At 47.1% G+C, this 21143-nt stretch overlaps 1 protein-coding gene across 1 annotated transcript in view; it reads right to left on the reverse strand.

Annotated features, from left to right (window-relative positions):
* Positions 1-15109, reverse strand: part of LOC138671660 (uncharacterized) — a 967572-nt gene extending 952463 nt beyond the window's left edge. The window contains exons 1-4 of the mRNA XM_069759831.1: positions 15012-15109; positions 11210-11382; positions 10903-11090; positions 1657-1779 (exon numbers count right to left, since the gene is read on the reverse strand). Coding sequence (XP_069615932.1) covers positions 1657-1779; positions 10903-11090; positions 11210-11382; positions 15012-15109 — 582 coding nt within the window. The remainder of the gene's footprint in view (positions 1-1656; positions 1780-10902; positions 11091-11209; positions 11383-15011) is intronic.
* Between the last annotated feature and the right edge of the window lie 6034 nt (positions 15110-21143).

Consider the following 21143-nt stretch of genomic DNA (forward strand, 5'->3'; position numbering starts at 1 on the left):
AGTCCCTGCTAGTTAATTATTTGTTCATTGTTTTCTTGTCCAGGTTGCCATCATGATTTTGCCTTGCTAGCTGGAAGCTCTGGGATGCAGAGTGGCACCTCCGCACCGTGAGTCGGTGCGGAGGTCTTTTTGCACACTCTGCGTGGTCTTTTTGTAGTTTTTTGTGCTGACCGCAAAGATACCTTTCCTATCCTCTGTCTGTTTAGTTAGTCTGGCCTCCTTTGCTGAAACCTGTTTCATTTCTGTGTTTGTGACTTTCATCTTAACTCACAGTCAATATATGTGGGGGGCTGGCTTTTCCTTTGGGGAATTTCTCTGAGGCAAGGTAGGCTTTATTTTCTATCTCTAGGGCTAGTTAGCTCTTAGGCTGTGAAGAGGCGTCTAGGCAGAGTTAGGCACGCTCCACGTCTATTTCTAGTGTGTGTGATAGGATTAGGGGTTGCGGTCAGCAGAGCTCCCACTTCCCAGAGCTTGTCCTGTGTTAGTTTAACCATCAGGTCGTTCCGGGTGCTCCTAACCACCAGGTCCATAACAGGTAAGACTGGCACACTGGGTCCACGAACCACACTTGGGGTAAACAGTTTTTGCGTGAGTGTAACACATGGCAGTTTGGGGAGTGTTTACCATCAAAGTATACACATATTGGATACTACACAGCGTTCACTACTAACAATGGTAGATCTCACGTGAAATAAATCAGTAACGTGTGTATTAGGGCAGAGACAGAATGCCTATTTCTCGTGCGAGAATCGCATCGCAAACCTCGTTCTGGCTGTCCGCTCTCCTGACCTGAGTTGATAGCTGCATAGTAATCCATCACACAGTCATGCTCAGGTCAGGAGAGGTGCCAGCCAGTCCGTGCAGTCCGATGCGATTTTCGCACGAGAAATACGGCAGTCTGACTCTGCCCTAAGGAGATCACTACGTCCCCATTTTGTTGATATTATCCAAATAAGTGGTGTTTGAGCTGGTAAATGTGGTAGGGGGACCTTTATACATTTGGCAATCATCCTCATAGGGAATTTAGATTGTGAGCCCCAATGGGGACAGCGATAATAATGTCTGTAAAGCGCTGTGGAATTAATAGCAGCATATAAGTGTGTAAAATAAATAAATCATAGTACTGATACATGACCCAAGTATGAGATTCACTCACATGGAAGTGTGTAGAGCTTTAAGTCAACTTTGTATTAGCATATGCAAATACAACAAAGATTACATATTGGAAAGGCTATGTGCACACGTTCAGGAATTCATGCAGAAAATTCCTGTGAAAATCCGGACATTTCTGGGAGATTTCCGCATGCGTTTTTTTGCGCGGTTTTGACGCGTTTTTTGCACGTTTTTTTTCCGGACATTTCCCAATGCATTAGACAGTGGGAAAACCGCAAAAAAACCGCAAAATTAATGAGCAGGTTCATTACTTTTCCGCAATGCGTTTTTCATGCGGAAAAACGCACATCATGTGCACAGAAATTGCGGATTTCATTAAAAATGATAGGATGCTTAATGTATGCAGATTATTTGCGGTTTCATAGCGTTTTTATAGCGCAAAAACGCTAGAAAACCGCAAATAATCTGCAACGTGTGCACATAGCCTGACAGTCTGCACTTTTTATCTAATCTGAACTGCCTTCATGAAACTGCATGTCTTACCTTGATTTGCCTTATCCATCCAATTACTGCTGTTTCCATAATATGTATCGTAGCTCCTTGTTTGGTGAATACAGTTGTGTTTTTTAGTAGTTCAGTAGAAGGAATGGGAAGCACAATAGATCCCTAAAAAATGTATCCAAAAAGACAAATAGCACTACATTAAATATACCGTTCTAAAACACATTTTACTGGGATCAGCTAGTAATGAAGTATCACAATTATTCATCCATAGTAATGCACCGCCCCAGAGTCCTGGTCGTTGCAGTAATGTTATTCTTCCACCAGGGGGAGTGATGTGACGTCTGAAGGCAATAAAGGAGATCTTCTGTCCAGGTATCACAACCACAATGCACACTTCACACTCCAGGCCGCCAGGGGGAGCTATGCTTTTATCTATTAGGGCACTCCTCACAATTAGGTAAAACTGGTAGTCGGGAGAGAAAGTTAGTCAGAATGAGGAGAGGAGAGCAGACTGAAGTCTGTGGGAGAACGAGGGTTCACGGAGCTGCGCCTGCCCCACGTGAGGCAGCATCCAAAGAAAGAGACATTGAAAGGAATTGTGTTGCAGTGAGTGAGAAACGAAGTCATAGCAAAAGGAGAGGAACATCAGGGGGAGACCAGCTAGAAGCAGGCTGCCTCCTTCTGAAGCGCAGCAACCGGTAGCCAGAACACCGAGGGAGTAAGGATCTCTACGCTTTACTTCAGAGACTGGCAGGACAGTTGATTCCACGTTGGCTGCCCGACCATATACCCAGGAGGCACAGTGGCAACTTGTGGGGGCCGGGGCGTCTCTAGGGTCCCTATAAAAAGTCTCAGGCCACCAGTCATATGGGTTTGTCCTATCCGTCAGGGGGACAGAGAGGAAGAGACTTAACATCTACAATAGTTGTGAGGACCTTACCGAGTTGCTCAGCAGGGAGGGACTACAACAATCAGGCACTAGAGGAAGGCTATTGAATTCCACCTGGATAAGGGGAATCTGGATTTGCCTTCAGACCGGCCGCACTCTGCCTACCCTGTGGTCCCTACCCTGGATTGTGGATGCTGAAGCCTTCAGTAAAGGTAAAGAGACTGCAACCTTGTGTCCTCTTATTCACTGCGCCTTACATCATCCACCATCCACCATCTACACTCTGGAAAGCCCTGGGGACATACTTCACCTGTGGGATGGTATACCATCTAGCTGCCATAACATCACCCCAGCGGACCCCTAAGCAGCACCGGTCACTCTGACCGAATACCACAGGTGGCGTCACAAACATTATCCCTTTAAAGACCTTTCCCCATTTACAACGGACGTCCTCTAGTGCCACGGACCGGGTCAGTCGTGACATCCCTGATGAGAACCGAAGGGCCCGGTACCGAGTAACTCTTAGCCCTTGGGGGCACTCCAGTAACACCACTTGGATGCTTTTAGTAGCACTGACACAGTATGTCTTATAACCACTGGATCACATGCAAGGATGGTGGACTGTGCTGTCACATTTCTACCCCTGAAGAAACCAATAGCGTTGTGTTGTATTGTAATGTGTATTATGGCATACATCTTTGTATATATCATGTCATGTGAATTGTGTTGTAATGTACAGTGTGTAGTAATCATATCGTTAATGTATAGTGTAGGTTGTGATAACGTAAAGTATAGTGTGTAAGCAGGGCCGGCGATTGGGGCAAGCAGACTAGGCAGCCGCCTAGGGCCCCCGCTCCTACAGAGACCCCAGCCAGTGGCCACTATTGGGCCCCTGAGTAAGAGGCGCCCGGCACCGCCCCTCCCCGCATCGCACATTCAACTTGTCGGCATCATAGATGCCGATAAAGTTAGAAAGCAGTGATGGAGGAGAGAGCATCATGTGACGCTCCCTCTCCCATCACTCCCCCTCTGACTCCGTGTGTTTCAGCAATGTAGCTGATAAGATGCTGAGACGCTCTGCAGTGCAGAAGTCACGGAACGAGGAGAGGCAAGTATTGTGTGTGTCTGCATTATAGTGTGTGTGTGTCTGCATTATAGTGTGTGTGTCTGCTGCATGATATTGTGTGTAGGGGTACTGAACTATACCGTGTGTGGGGGGACTGCACTATAAAGGAGATATATATGTAAAATTATATTCCTATATATAGGAGATTATATATATGTATACATATTTATATAATGTATTTGTGATTATATATATATATATATATATATACATACAGCGCCCCAGAGATCTGGTTGTTGCAGTATGACACTCTGCCGCTAAGGGGAGTGATGGTACGTCTGATGGCACTGAAGGAATTCTAATGACCAGGTATCACCAAGCACACATTACACTTCACACTCCGGCCACTAGGGGGAGAAAAAGGCTTTATTTATTGGGCCACTCCTCACACTGGTAAAACTAGGGGTTGGATAGGAAGTTAGTCAGAAGCTGACTGGGTTGGATTCAGGCAACATCCCGTGGCAGGGGGTGTTGCAGGGAGAAGACACAGGGGGGTCCCTGTCAGGCGTGGGAACCTGGCAGGTGCCTAGCGAACAGAGCAGAACGTAACGGAACCGCGCCTGCACACCCCACGGCGGTATCCTTAGGCTATGTGCACACGTCTAGGATTTCTCGCAGAAAATTCCTGAGAATTCTGGACATTTTCTGCAAGAAATCCGCAAGAAAACCGCATGCGTTTTTGCCGCGGTTTTTTCCGGACACTTCCCAATGCATTTTGGAGTGGGAAATCCGCAAAAAAAAATGAAAATTAATGAACATGCTGCGGTTTTTACCGCGATGCGTTTTTTTCGTGGAAAAAAACGCATCATGTGCACAAAACATGCAGAATTAATTCTAAATGATGGGATGCTTATTGTATGCTTTTTTTTTGCGGTTTTATAGCATTTTTATCGGGAAAAACCACGAAAAAAACGCGAAAAAAACGCAACGTGTGCACACAGCCTAAGAGAGACACGAAGGGAAGGATATTGTGGAACAGTGAGAAACGAGATCAAGCACAAAGGAGAACCAGTAGGAGTCGTGCCGTGAGACCGAGGCAACATCCTACTGAGGCACGTACCCGGTGGCCGGAACACCGCGGGAATAACTGACTCTAGGCCTTCCTTCGAACTCCGCAGGACAGTTAACTATAGGTTGGCTGTCTACCTTAAATTTCCTACGAAGACATCGGGGGCAACGCATGGAGAGGGGCGTCTCTAGGGTCCCGAAAGAGCTTCGAGCCTTCCCGTCATACGGGTGCGTCCTAGCCATAACATACCTGGGGACGAGAAACTAGTAACATCTGGAACAAGAGAGAGAGAATTAGAAAGAACGAACGAACGAGAACAGAAGTTGTGAGGACTATTTCGAATGCTCAGCAGGGTAGCACTACAACACACAGGCGCTAGTGGTAGGCACTGATTTCTACCTGCAAAGGGAACTCTGGATGTGCCCATCGGACCGGCCGGTCTCTGATAGCCCTGTTAAGCGTGCTCTGGATTGTGGATCCTGAAGTCTTCAGTAAAGAGGTAAACAGACTGCAACCTTGTGTCCTCGTTATTGACTGCACCTCACACCATCACCATCCACCTTACTGGGAAGCCCTGGGGACACACTTCACCTTTGGGAAGGTATACCATCTAGCTGCCATTCCATCACCCCAGCGGACCCTACAGCAGCGTCGGTCACCCTGACCGAATACCACAGGTGGCGTCACGAAACCTTGACAGACTCCTATCACCTTTTATTGGACGCCCCTTAGCAGGGTCACAGACCGGGTCTAGCCACCGTGACAGCCTCAGAACCGAATCCCCGGTACCGAGAACTCGTGGCCCTGTGTCTGGGGGCGCTTCATATATATATATATATATATATATATATATATATATATATATATATATATATATATATAACAAGAGCCAATCAAACAACACAAACTCATTTAAGCTGTTGCTGAGCCCCCAGTCAGATTGACCCCTGACAAACTGAACTGATTATTACACTGCCAGGTCTGTGACATTATGCAACCACAAGCTTATGTTAGCTGTGTCGTTTTCCATGCCAGTCGAGATGTGGACGGTACAGAGGAAAGTTCAGTGTGTTCTGTGGCTCACTAAATTTGAATTTGTGACCAAAGTGCTACGTGAATATCGGTGCGTTTGTAACGAAGCCCCACCACATTGGAATAACATTACGCGGTGGGATAAGCAGTTGAAGGAAACCGGGAGTTTGGTGGAGAAACCCAGTTCTGGTAGGCCATCAGTCAGTGACAAAGTCTGTAGAGGCTATATGGGATAGCTACCTAAGGAGCCCTATAAAATCTGTGCATGCGTGTGCTCGACAATTACACCTAAGCAAGACTACAGTTCATAAGGTGTTAAAGAAAGGTCGCTCCTCCACACTACGCCACCATAGTTCGTGAGTTTCTGGATAGAACATTCCCGGCGGTGGATAGTCAGGGGTTCTGTCAAGCCATGGCCACCACGATCTCCAGATCTGACACCCTTACACTTTTACTTTTGGTGTTATGTAAAGCTACATGTGTACATTGAAAGTATCAACAACATTAATCACTTAAAACAGATAATCACAGACGTTAGTCACTCTGTTATAACAGACGTCCTTACCCGTGTGTGCCAAGAACTTCACTATCGTTTGGATGTGTGTAGGGCAACAAATGGAGCTCACATCGAACTGAATAGGTATGAAACTGGGAGAGCTTTTCTTTTATTTGGAGCAGATTTCACATTTGTTATGGCTTTCTAGTGACTGGTCAAAAGTGCACCATGACTTTACGGACACACTGTATAAGTAGGAGGATATATATATATATATATATATATATATATATATATATAATTGTCTAAGGGTTTTTCCGTCTGTCTGTCTTTCTGTCTGTCTGTCTGTCTGTCCTGGAAATCCCGAGTCTCTGATTGGTCGAGGCCACCAGGCGACGGGCACAGCGACGATGATGTCATAAAGGACGTAGACATCCCGCGTCGCTGATTGGTCGAGGCCACCAGGCCTCGACCAATCAGCAACGGGCACAGTATCGACGTAGATGTCATAATGGTTGCCATGGCGACGATGATGTCATAAAGGTTGCCTCGACCAATCAGCGACAGGCACAGTCTGCCGCGAATTCTGGAATCATCATTGTCCATATACTATGGGGACATGCATATTCTAGAATACCCGATGCGTTCGAATCGGGCCACAATCTAGTATATATATATATATCCTTCTGTCTCGTCCCCATTATCCCATAGAATGTAAGTCTGCAAGGACAGGGTCCTCTCACCCCTGTACCGGTCTGCCATTGTAAATTTGTTTTCTGTAAACGATATCTATAACCATGTATGTAATCCCTTTTCTCATGTAAAGCACCATGGAATTGATGGTGCTATATAAATAAATAATAATAATATATATAGGAGACTATATATATATATATATATATACTAATATACTAATATATATATATATATATATATATATATATATTCTAGATGGTGCCCCGATTCTAACGCATCGGGTATTCTAAAATATGCATGTCCGCGTAGTATATTGCCCAGCCACATAGTATATTGCCCAACCACGTAGTATATTGCCCAGTCACGTAGTATATTGCCCAGCCACGTAGTATATTGCCCAGTGACGTAGTATATTGCCCAGACACATAGTATATTGCCCAGTGACGTAGTTTATTGCCCAGTGACGTAGTATATTGCCCAACCACGTAGTATATTGCCCAGCCACGTAGTATATTGCCCAGCCACGTAGTATATTGCCCAGCCACGTAGTATATTGCCCAGCCACGTAGTATATTTCCCAGCCACGTAGTATATTGCCCAGCCACGTAGTATATTGCCAGGCCATGTAGTATATTGCCCAGCCACGTAGTATATTGCCCAGCCACGTAGTATATTGTTCAGTGACGTAGTATATTGCCCAGCGACGTAGTATATTGCCAAGTGACATAGTATATTGCCCAGCGACGTAGTATATTGCCCAGCGACATAGTATATTGCCCAGCCACGTAGTATATTGCCCAGTGACGTAGTATATTGCGCAGCCACGTAGTATATTGCGCAGCCACGTAGTATATTGCCCAGCCACATAGTATATTGCCCAGTGACGTAGTATATTGCTCAGCCACGTAGTATATTGCCCAGACACGTAGTATATTGCCCAGTGACGTAGTATATTGCCCAGTGACGTAGTATATTGCCCAGCCACGTAGTATATTGCGCAGCCACGTAGTATATTGCGCAGCCACGTAGTATATTGGCCAGTTATGTAGTATATTGCCCAGCCACATAGTACATTGCCCAGTTACGTAGTATATTGCCTAGTGACGTAGTATATCGCGCAGCCACGTAGTATATTGCCAGTTACATAGTATATTGCCCAGTGACGTAGTATATTGCGCAGCCACGTAGTATATTACCCAGTTACGTAGTATATTGCCCAGTTACGTAGTATATTGCCCAGCGACGTAGTATACAGCACAGAGCCACGTAGTACAGGGGTGTCAAACTACATTCCTCGAGGGCTGCAAACAGGTCATGTTTTCAGGATTTCCTTGTACTGCACAGGTGATAATTTAATCACCTACACATATAATAATTCCAGTATAATGATTCCAGCACCTTGTGCAATGATAAGGGAATCTTGAAAACACGCATGGTTTGCGGCCCTCGAGGAATGCAGTTTGACACCCCTGACGTAGTATATTGCACAGCAAAGTAGTATACAACACAGAGCCACGTAGTATATTGCCCTGCTACGTAGTATATTATAATAATAATAATAATCTTTATTTTTATATAGCGCTAACATATTCCGCAGCGCTTTACAGGTTGCACACATTATCATCGCTGTCCCCGATGGGGCTCACAATCTAAATTCCCTATCAGTATGTCTTTGGAATGTGGGAGGAAACCGGAGTGCCCAGAGGAAACCCACGCAAACACGGAGAGAACATACAAACTCTTTGCAGATGTTGTCCTTAGTGGGGTTTGAACCCAGGACTCCAGCGCTGCAAGGCTGCTGTGCTATCCACTGCGCCACCGTGCTGCCATTGCCCAGCCAGGTTTGTCACAGGTGAAAAAATAAAAAATAAACATATACTCACCTTTCCGAAGGCCCCTTGTAGCCCACGGCAGCTTGCGGTCCCAGGGTTGGTATCACAGCGCAGGGCCTGTGATGACGTCGCGGTCACATGACCGTGACGTCATGGCAGGTCCTTGTCGTGCAGGGCCTGTGATGACGTCGCGGTAACATGACCGTGACGTCATGGCAGGTCCTTCTGCCATACCATCTTTGCCACCGGAAACTGCAGCGGAAGATGGCGGTCGGCGGGAGCGGCTCAGCGGACTACGGAGGGTGAATATAGCAGGTTTATTTTTTTAACATTACATTTTTAACTATTGATGCCGCATAGGCAGCGTCAATAGTAAAAAGTTGGGGACACACAGGGTTAATAGCGACGGTAATGGAGTGCGTTACCCGCGGCATAACGCGGTCCGTTACCACCGGCATTAACCCTGTGTTAGCGGTGACCGGAGGGGAGTATGCAGGCGACAGGCACTGACTGCGGGGAGTAAGGAGAGGCCATTTTCTTCCAGACTGTGCCCGTCACTGATTGGTAGCGGCAGCCATGACAGGCAGCTGGCGAGACCAATCAGCAAATGAATAACCGTGACAGACAGACAGAAGGACAGATGGAAGTGACCCTTAGACAATTATATAGTAGATAGATAGATAGATAGATAGATAGATAGATAGATAGATAGATAGATATAGAAGATAATATATATAGGAGATTATATATAGGAGATTTTATGGGACCTGCATTATACTGTATCAAGGACTATCTGTATCAATCATTCTTCCTCAACCGGAGTAAGGGTAGGTGCGCACGGTTAGTAAATGACGCGGGTTGGATTCTGCGTACAACTGCAGCGTCCAGATGTTACAGCATAGTCGATGGGATTTCAAGAAATCCCATGCCCACTATGCGTGCACATACGCTCGACGCTCACCTGCAGAGATGGACACAAAACACAGCATGTCAATTTATCTTTTTTTCTCTCCACAAGATAAATTTCACCTGTACAATGTATTAGGAGCGGTGAGTCCGCATAGTTCAATGAACACATGCGGAATCACCTGAGTTTGAAAGCCGGAAACGCTTTGGATGCAGCGGACATGTGCTGTGTCCAAAGCACTGCCAATTACTGCCAATTACTGAATGTGTGCACATACCCTAAAGAGGACAGGAAATAAGAGTCAAACGACCTCAATATTGTCGATCACGCTCGCTTAGCGCTTGTAAATACAACAGAAATGTTTCTGTGTGATGGTGCGATATGTTAGCATTTGGGGCCTCACTTTAAACTTTTGTCCAGGGCCACACTTTTTCTAAAACCGACCCTGTGTGTAAGATGGGTAGATAGATAGCTGACTGTAGCATAGGTAGTGACATTATGGTAAGATAGAGTTAATGTTTGGGACTAGCCCACAAAGGGTCGGGTGGTGTAGGGGCAAGTGCCAGCTTCCCGTTAGGTGGTTACATAGGTTGGAGTGTAAAGTGAGCAGAGCTGCATGAATGAGTGGCCCTAAGTAAGAGGAGACTAAGGAAGAGGGATAGTGTGACCCTGAAGATAAGTGACTGACAAGACAAATTTACCTTCTGAAGAGGGGTCCTTGGATAGGACGCTGAGTCACGAGCCACAAAGCTTGTAACACAGACGGAAACTGACTTAAGCACGATTGAGAATGACGAATAGTGGAGGTCCTGAGTGCAAGGGTTCCAGGGCACCAGTAGTGGAAGAAATAGTACACGGAACTGAAGAGCAAGTAAGGCAACTCAGGACTATAGCATAAATGTTGGGATGTGGCGTGTAGAGAGAAACAGTGTGCCTCACTACCCTTGGAGTAAACTATGGAGGAAGGATATTGAAAGTGGAAAATGCTTTATACTGTAAAGGAAATGTCCATAAGACTTTGCACCCACTATCCTTTGTATTTAAACTTTACCAAGTTACCATTCAGTAAAGGGTTTGTTTTGAAATGGAAATTTCCCTCATAGAACTGTAAAACACATGGTCCCGACCAGCCCACACCACAGGGTACATGCGGCCTGAACGGGTGTAAGGCCTTCACAGTACAAGTCCACACAGCCAGCCACGACTCTCACTTTCATATAGCGGGCCAGGGAGTAAAAGGAGACAAGTGCTTCGCCTGAGGCTACCACCCTGCGCCGCGCTACACATACATTACCTACCTCTGCATGACCTGCTATAACTTCAAGGTTTCCAGTGAATCTATACAAAATTTCAATAATCTTTTCTGTGCTATGTGATCCAACTGTGATACTGCTATTGCTGAGGAGTGGAAGAAAAACTTGATGGAGAACAGTGTCAAAGTACTTCAACGGAAATTTGGCACAATCCACCGACATCACCTGATTACCTAAAGTAAATCCAGAATATATAAAAGATAATGATGCCAAGAGGAAAACAACCAAAAATACATGGCCATGTAATTTTTTTTTCCTATTGTAATTACAGTATGACCTTTTAGTAGCTTACCTATGTTTTCACTTGAGAGTTTAATTGCAGATGGTAGCTTCACAAAGCATATGCATTTGCTCTGTAATGTTGAAGGAGGTTTAATGGAGGCTGCTAGAGAACCCTTTGCTAGCTTAAAATAAATATATAATGTGTGGACATCTTCATTCTTCAGAAATTCACAGAGATTGTTCCTGCGAAAGAAATGGAATCATTTGTTATGCGTTATGAATGAAAATGTTCTACTGTAAAGTAGGTAGTGAGATAAACAAGACATTACCTATAGCCTTCTGTACCTGTAGTAAAGTGTGTATATCTAGATATATATAATTGTCTAAGGGTCACTTCCGTCTGTCTGTCTGTCCTTCTGTCTGTCACGGTTAATCATTCGCTGATTGGTCTTGGCAGCTGCCTGTCATGGCTGCTGCGACCAATCAGCGACGGGCACAGTCCGATTAGTCCCTCCCCTACTCCCTGCCCGGCGCCCACTCCATAATCCCCTCCAGTCACGTCTCACACAGAGTTAATGGCAGCGGTAACGGGCCGCGGGTACCGCACTCCGTTACCGCTGCTATTAACCCTATGTGTCCCCAACTATTTACTATTGATGCTGCCTATGCAGCATCAATAGTAAAAATGTTAAAAATAATTAAAAAAACCAAAAAACCTGCTATACTCACCATCCGCCGCCTTTCCAGCTCCCTGCGACGCTCCCGGGACCGCTCCATTGCAAGCGGCAGCTTCCGGTCTCAGGGCTGGTGTGCGACAAGGACCTGCCGTGACGTCACGGTCATGTGACCGCGACGTCATCACAGGTCCTGCTCATACCAGCCCTGGGACCGGAAGCTGCCGCTTGCAATGGAGCGGTCCCGGGAGCGTCGCGAGGAGCGGGAAAGGTGGCGGATGGTGAGTATATGTTTATTATTTTTTTAAGTCTCTATACTACGTGGCTCTGTGCTGTATACTCCATCGCTGTGCAATATACTATGTGGCTGGGCAATATACTACGTGGCTGGGCAATATACTACGTGGCTGGGCAATATACTACGTGGCTGGGCAATATACTATGTGACTGGGCAATATACTACATCGCTGTGCAATATACTACGTGACTGGGCAATATACTACGTGGGCTGTGCAATATACTACGTGACTGGGCAATATACTACGTGGCTCTGCTATATACTATGTGGCTGGGCAATATACTACGTGGCTGGGCAATATACTACGTGACTGGGCAATATACTACTTCGCTGGGCAATATACTACGTGGGCTGTGCAATATACTTCGTGACTGGGCAATATACTACGTGGCTGGGCAATATACTACGTGACTGGGCAATCTACTACGTTGCTGGGCAATATACTACGTCGCTGTGCAATATACTACGTCGCTGGGTAATATACTACGTGGGCCGTGCAATATACTAGGTGGCTCTGCTATATACTATGTGGCTGGGCAATATACTACGTCGCTGGGTAATATACTACGTGGGCCACCATCTAGTATATATATATATATATATATATATATATATATATATATATACAGTGGGGCAAAAAAGTATTTAGTCAGTCAGCAATAGTGCAAGTTCCACCACTTAAAAAGATGAGAGGCGTCTGTAATTTACATCATAGGTAGACCTCAACTATGGGAGACAAACTGAGAAAAAAAAATCCAGAAAATCACATTGTCTGTTTTTTTATCATTTTTTTTGCATATTATGGTGGAAAATAAGTATTTGGTCAGAAACAAACAATCAAGATTTCTGGCTCTCACAGACCTGTAACTTCTTCTTTAAGAGTCTCCTCTTTCCTCCACTCATTACCTGTAGTAATGGCACCTGTTTAAACTTGTTATCAGTATAAAAAGACACCTGTGCACACCCTCAAACAGTCTGACTCCAAACTCCACTATGGTGAAGACCAAAGAGCTGTCAAAGGACACCAGAAACAAAATTGTAGCCCTGCACCAGGCTGGGAAGACTGAATCTGCAATAGCCAACCAGCTTGGAGTGAAGAAATCAACAGTGGGAGCAATAATTAGAAAATGGAAGACATACAAGACCACTGATAATCTCCCTCGATCTGGGGCTCCACGCAAAATCCCACCCCGTGGGGTCAGAATGATCACAAGAACGGTGAGCAAAAATCCCAGAACCACGCGGGGGGACCTAGTGAATGAACTGCAGAGAGCTGGGACCAATGTACCAAGGCCTACCATAAGTAACACACTACGCCACCATGGACTCAGATCCTGCAGTGCCAGACGTGTCCCACTGCTTAAGCCAGTACATGTCCGGGCCCGTCTGAAGTTTGCTAGAGAGCATTTGGATGATCCAGAGGAGTTTTGGGAGAATGTCCTATGGTCTGATGAAACCAAACTGGAACTGTTTGGTAGAAACACAACTTGTCGTGTTTGGAGGAAAAAGAATACTGAGTTGCATCCATCAAACACCATACCTACTGTAAAGCATGGTGGTGGAAACATCATGCTTTGGGGCTGTTTCTCTGCAAAGGGGCCAGGACGACTGATCCGGGTACATGAAAGAATGAATGGGGCCATGTATCGTGAGATTTTGAGTGCAAACCTCCTTCCATCAGCAAGGGCATTGAAGATGAAACGTGGCTGGGTCTTTCAACATGACAATGATCCAAAGCACACCGCCAGGGCAACGAAGGAGTGGCTTCGTAAGAAGCATTTCAAGGTCCTGGAGTGGCCTAGCCAGTCTCCAGATCTCAACCCTATAGAAAACCTTTGGAGGGAGTTGAAAGTCCGTGTTGCCAAGCGAAAAGCCAAAAACATCACTGCTCTAAAGGAGATCTGCATGGAGGAATGGGTCAACATACCAACAACAGTGTGTGGCAACCTTGTGAAGACTTACAGAAAACGTTTGACCTCTGTCATTGCCAACAAAGGATATATTACAAAGTATTGAGATGAAATTTTGTTTCTGACCAAATACTTATTTTCCACCATAATATGCAAATAAAATGTTAAAAAAACAGACAATGTGATTTTCTGGATTTTTTTTTCTCAGTTTGTCTCCCATAGTTGAGGTCTACCTATGATGTAAATTACAGACGCCTCTCATCTTTTTAAGTGGTGGAACTTGCACTATTGCTGACTGACTAAATACTTTTTTGCCCCACTGTATATATATATATATATATATATATATATATATATATATATATATACACAATATATATATATATATATTTTTTTTTTTAATTTATATATCACCATTAATTCCATGGTGCTGTACATGTGACAAGGGGTTACGTACAGAGTTATAGATATCGTTAACAGTAAACAAATTTACAATGACAGACTGGTACAGAGGGGAGAGGATATACAGTGTGTGTATCTATACACATCTACAGTATAAATGTTTCATTGTGTTATCATATTGTAAATTATGGGCAGTTTCTAACATTGCAATCTAAACTTTAGCTACTCAGATGGATAAATGAAATCCTAAAAAAATGATAATTTTTGCTCTATATATGTGCATATATTGGGATCTTTACTATTTTGCCCAATTTTTTATGTTAAAATAAATCTGGAGAAAAAATGGTCATTGTACCGTTATGCGCTGCAAGCCACTTATTGTTGCCTGCAGGGGGTGACCCAACTAGCTGCACCCAAATGTAAAAGCTGCTCATGAAAACACGACATCAAACAAATTATAACAGAGAACCTTTCATGGTTGTATGTTGTGGGTATGAACATAAAAAAAATGTTTTTCCATAGGGCAGAACCTTTCCTGGTTTCAGGTATGTGTAGTTTTTATATATCCTAAATCAATGTTGTTAATACCTGTAGGTGTGGTCCACAAACAGAGCCTTCATGTCATCAGCCCGTGGTCTCAGGGAGGACATAACCCTGATTTCAATCCAGTGTAAAAGCTCATCCATTCTTGCAACAACTGCAAGCAAAAATTTTATGATCAAAATTGCTAAATGACTGGAAAATAAACTCATAAACAGGTAGTGTGATAATATTATTCATCTAATCTAAAGTACTGTGATCAACCAATATTAGGATAGTCAATTGTCTCAGGAGTCAAAGCCAATATGGCAATTACTATGTATGGCTTAGTTCATACTGCAGTGCACATTCAGCATACATATAAGAAAATGATCCAGTAGTGTCAAGACCCATGACTTGGGAATTATACAGTATTGTATTTTAATTGTATTACTGCTGATTGCTATCCAATCACGTTTGCTTTTTGAAGTTTGTCCTGTCTCTCTCCCTGTAGTCCAGCTCTTATGTAAGTAACCCCTCCCTTCTTCTTATAGTTTGCATTAAAGGGGTATTCCTATCTCCAAGATCCTTTCCCAATAGGTAGTAGGTGTAATAACAATAATATTAGCAAATATCTCCAATTAGAAATGTAGTATATTTTTTCTGATTCACCATGTCTCTTTTCTGATGTACAGGCATTGCATGACCTTAGGTATCTATCAGTATGACCACTGATATAGTGGTTGCTAGTGGTCGTAACCATGGATACCTAAGGCTCTGCAATGCCTGCACATGAGGAAAAAGACATAGTGAATCAGAAAAACTATACTACATTTCTAATTGAAGGTATTTGCTATATTACACCTACTATACATTGGGATAGGATCTTGGAGACGGGAATACCCCTTTAAAGGGAACCTGTCATCTCAAATTGGCGGGATATGTAAATGCCTTTTTCCAGTCCGATGGGCGGTGTTTCGTCTTCATTTCTCCACCCTATCTGTCCCTGTTGTCCACAATATGTTCGAGAATTAGAGTACTTGCTCATAGTTTGTGTGTGCATAATGCAAGCATTACTGCGCATGTGCCCGTGCACTATGTCCCAGAACACAACAAAATACTTCCGGAACATAGTGCGTGGGGCGCATGCACAGTAATGCTTTTCGGCTTTGCCCGCAGTTGGGCAAAGCACACTGCGCGTGCGCGAGCGAAGATTGCATTGCGCAGGCGCGAACTATGGAGGACAAGTACTCTAATTCTCGAACATATTGCGGACAACAGGGACTGACGGGGTGGAGAAATGAAGACGAAACGCCGCCCATCGGACCGGAAAAAAAGGCATTTACATATCCCGCCAACTTGAGGCGACAGAGTCCCTTTAAGTTAGCCCTCCCTGGTTAAAAATCATCAAATTACACCGGAAGAGGTTTTGTTGTGTCTAATGCAAGAATTTCAGCCTGAGAATAAGGCTATGTGCACATGATGCGGATTTGCTGCGGATCCGCAGCTGATATTTCCGCTCAGAAACGCTGCAGATCCGCACTGTGATTTACAGTGCAATGTAAATCAATGGGTAAAAAAAAAAAAGTTGTGCAGATGGTGCGGAAAAATCAGTGCGGAATTGCTGTGGATTTAAAAGAAGTGCATGTCACTTTTGTGCGGATCTGCAGCGTTTCTACACCCTTCCATGATAGAAATCCGCAGTGGCAAAAACTACATAAAATCTGCACAAAATCCGCATCAATTCTGCAGCAAATCCGCACAAAATCCGCATAAAAACCGTGGCAAATCCGCAGCTGCGGATTCTGCCAGGAGATGCGGATTTTGTGCAGAAAATTCTGCACCACATTTCCTATGTGTGCACATAGCCTAAAGCTCTCCTGGAATCTTCATATTCTTCATATTTTATTTCAGTGCTGGAGTGGTGTCAATAACATAAGTTCCGTGTGCCTAGTCTTCTACTTACCAGCTGCCATCTTCATCTGTTATCAGTGCTGTTCTGGTCGGTTCGCGCTCTGAAGCTATGTGCACACGTAGAATGTTCCACTGCGGATTTTTCCGAAGCGGATTTGATAAATCTGCAGGGCAATAACATTGCGTTTTTCCTGCGGATTTATTGCAGATTTACCACGGTTTTTGTGCGGATTCCACTGCGGTTTTATACCTGCGGTTTTCTATTATGGAGCAGGTGTAAAACCACTGCGGATTCCGCAGAAAGAAGTGACATGCTGCAAAATGTAAACCGCTGCGTTTCCACACATTTTTTTCCGCAGCATGGGCACAGCGTTTTCGGTTTCTCATAGGTTTACAATGTACTGTAAACTCATGGGAAACTGCTGCATTGTGTGCACATAGCCTTACACGGACTTTTGAGAGCTTGTGACTGGTACCTCCGACTTATGGTCAGGCAGAAGTTGCAGACGGAAGAGGAACGGCGCTAGGAACAGCTGAAGACAGCAGTAAGTAAGTGGTAAGTATAATACTAGATGGGTATTTCCTGAAGGAACTACAGATAGTGCTTTGGAATGGTGCCCAGGCTGCCCCTGCAAGACTTTCACACTTGGGTGCCCCTCAGGTGCTGATTTGGTGGGCGGGGCCCCTCAGGGTCCGATCTGGTGGGCGGGGTCACTCTGGGTCGATTTGGTGGGCGTGGTCACTCTGGGTCCGATTTGGTGGGCGGGGCCCCTCAGGGTCCGATTTGGTGGGCGGGGTCACTCTGGGTCCGATTTGGTGGGCGGGGTCACTCTGGGTCCGATTTGGTAGGCGGGGTCACTCTGGGTCCGATTTGGTGGGCGGGGTCACTCTGGGTCACATTTGGTGGGCTGGGTCACTCTGGGTCACATTTGGTGGGCGGGGTCACTCTGGGTCACATTTGGTGGGCGGGGTCACTCTGGGTCACATTTGGTGGGCGGGGTCACTCTGGGTCACATTTGGTGGGCGGGGTCACTCTGGGTCACATTTGGTGGGCGGGGTCACTCTGGGTCACATTTGGTGGGCGGGGTCACTCTGGGTCACATTTGATGGGCGGGGTCACTCTGGGTCACATTTGGTGGGCGGGGTCACTCTGGGTCACATTTGGTGGGCGGGGTCACTCTGGGTCACATTTGGTGGGCGGGGTCACTCTGGGTCACATTTGGTGGGCGGGGTCACTCTGGGTCACATTTGGTGGGCGGGGTCACTCTGGGTCACATTTGGTGGGCGGGGTCACTCTGGGTCACATTTGGTGGGCGGGGTCACTCTGGGTCACATTTGGTGGGCGGGGTCACTCTGGGTCACATTTGGTGGGCGGGGTCTCTGGGTCACATTTGGTGGGCGGGGTCACTCTGGGTCACATTTGGTGGGCGGGGTCACTCTGGGTCACATTTGGTGGGCGGGGTCACTCTGGGTCACATTTGGTGGGCGGGGTCACTCTGGGTCACATTTGGTGGGCGTGGTCACTCTGGGTCACATTTGGTGGGCGGGGTCACTCTGGGTCCGATTTGGTGGGCGGGGTCACTCTGGGTCACATTTGGTGGGCGGGGTCACTCTGGGTCACATTTGGTGGGCGGGGTCACTCTGGGTCACATTTAGTGGGCGGGGTCACTCTGGGTCACATTTGGTGGGCGGGGTCACTCTGAGTCACATTTGGTGGGCGGGGTCACTCTAGGTCACATTTGGTGGGCGGGGTCACTCTGGGTCCGATTTGGTGGGCGGGGTCACTCTGGGTCCGATTTGGTGGGCGGGGTTACTCTGGCTCTGGGTCCGAATTGGGGGCCGGGGGCGCACTTACTTTTGCACACCCGGGGCCGGGGTGCTCTTACTTTTCACACACGGGATCGGGGGTGCACTTACTTTTCACACACGGGATCGGGGGTGCACTTACTTTTCACACACGGGATCGGGGGTGCACTTACTTTTCACACACGGGACCGGGGTTGCACTTACTTTTAACTCACGGGACCAGGGGTGCACTTACTTTTCACCCACGGGACCGAGGGTGCACTTCCTTTTCACCCATGGGAGCGGTGGTGCACTTACTTTTCACCCACAGAATTGGGGGTGCACTTACTTTTCACACCCGGGACCGGGGGTGCACTTACTTTTCACACCCGGGGCCGGGGGCGCACTTAATTTTGCACACCCGGGGCCGGGGGCGCACTTACTTTTGCACACATGGGGTCGGGGGCGCTCTTACTTTTGCACACCCGGGGCGCACTTACTTTTGCACAGCCGGGGCCCACTTAGTTTTGCACACCCGGGGCGCACTTAGTTTTGCACACCCGGGGCGCACTTACTTTTGCACACCCGGGGCGCACTTACTTTTGCACACCCGGGGCACACTTACTTTTGCACACCCGGGGCTGGGGCGCACTTACTTTTGCATACCCGGGGCCGGGGGCGCACTTACTTTTGCACATCCTGGGCTGGGGGCGCACTTACTTCTCACACACGGGGCAGGGTGCCCTTACTTTTGCACACACGGGGGCGGGGGCGTACTTACTTTTGCACACACGGGGGCGGGGGCGCACTAACTTTTGCACACCTGGGACCGGGGGTGCACTTACTTTTGCACATCCGGGGCCGGGGGCGCACTTAATTTTGCACACCCGGGGCCGGGGGCGCACTTACTTTTGCACACATGGGGTCGGGGGCGCTCTTACTTTTGCACACCCGGGGCACACTTACTTTTGCACACCCGGGGCGCACTTACTTTTGCACACCCGGGGCACACTTTTGCACACCCGGGGCCGGGGCGCTCTTACTTTTGCATACCCGGGGCCGGGGGCGCACTTACTTTTGCACATCCTGGGCCGGGGGCGCACTTACTTCTCACACACGGGGCAGGGTGCACTTACTTTTGCACACACGGGGGCGGGGGCGTACTTACTTTTGCACACACGGGGGCGGGGGCGCACTTACTTTTGCACAACTGGGACCGGGGGTGCACTTACTTTTGCACATGCGGGGCCGGGGGCGCACTTACTTTTCACACACGGGGGCGGGGGTGCACTTACTTTTGCACATCCAGGGCCGGGGGCGCACTTACTTTTCACACACGGGGTCGGGGGTGCACTTACTTTTGCACACACGGGGGCGGGGGTGCAGTTACTTTTGCACACACAGGGCGGGGGTGCACTTACTTTTATACACTTGGGGTGGGGGTGAACTTAGTTTTGCATACACAAGGGGTGCACTTACTTTTGCACACATGGGGCAGGGGTGCACTTACTTTTGCACACACGGGGCGGGGGTGCACTTACCCTCTGGGTCCAATTTGGTGGGCGGGGTCACTCGGTCCGATTTGGTGGGCTGACACCTCAGGTAACAATTTGGTGGGCAGGTCACTTTAAGAGCTGATATTATCTGGCAAAACTGTGTCCTGGTGGGGTCATGTAGAGTTCGTACGCGTTGGCATAGTAACTGGGTCTGACTTCGCATATCAATGAGCTGATCAGCCAGGTGGCAGTTGGCAGTTATTTTTTAAATTGCCTCAGATATCAGCCATTATACCTTATGGCAAAATTTCCCTATTGAAATGCATTGACAATGCTTTCCAATGAGGGAAAAACAATTTTCAATCGCACATTGCGCCAAAACTACAAATCTGATCGACACGAAAAATACTTAGCACACCTCTCATGGACGCTGGCTTCGAAATGACACCTCACTGGAGTCTGTGCGTGCAGCGGTTCGGGCCGCATTAATTGCGGAAAAAAGCCTAATAATAAGAATAACTAGATGGGTATTTCCTGAAGGAACTACAAATAGTGCTTTGGAATGGTGCCCAGGCTGCCCCTGCAAGACTTTCACACTTGGGTGCCCCTCAGGTGCTGATTTGGTGGGCGGGGCCCCTCAGGGTCCGATCTGGTGGGCGGGGTCACTCTGGGTCGATTTGGTGGGCGTGGTCACTCTGGGTCCGATTTGGTAGGCGGGGTCACTCTGGGTCCGATTTGGTGGGCAGGGTCACTCTGGGTCACATTTGGTGGGCTGGGTCACTCTGGGTCACATTTGGTGGGCGGGGTCACTCTGGGTCACATTTGGTGGGCGGGGTCACTCTGGGTCACATTTGGTGGGCGGGGTCACTCTGGGTCACATTTGGTGGGCGGGGTCACTCTGGGTCACATTTGGTGGGCGGGGTCACTCTGGGTCACATTTGGTGGGCGGGGTCACTCTGGGTCACATTTGGAGGGGCGGGGTCACTCTGGGTCACATTTGGTGGGC

This window comes from Ranitomeya imitator, chromosome 3 (genome assembly GCF_032444005.1).
Source record: "Ranitomeya imitator isolate aRanImi1 chromosome 3, aRanImi1.pri, whole genome shotgun sequence".
Classification (NCBI taxonomy): Eukaryota; Metazoa; Chordata; class Amphibia; order Anura; family Dendrobatidae; genus Ranitomeya; species Ranitomeya imitator.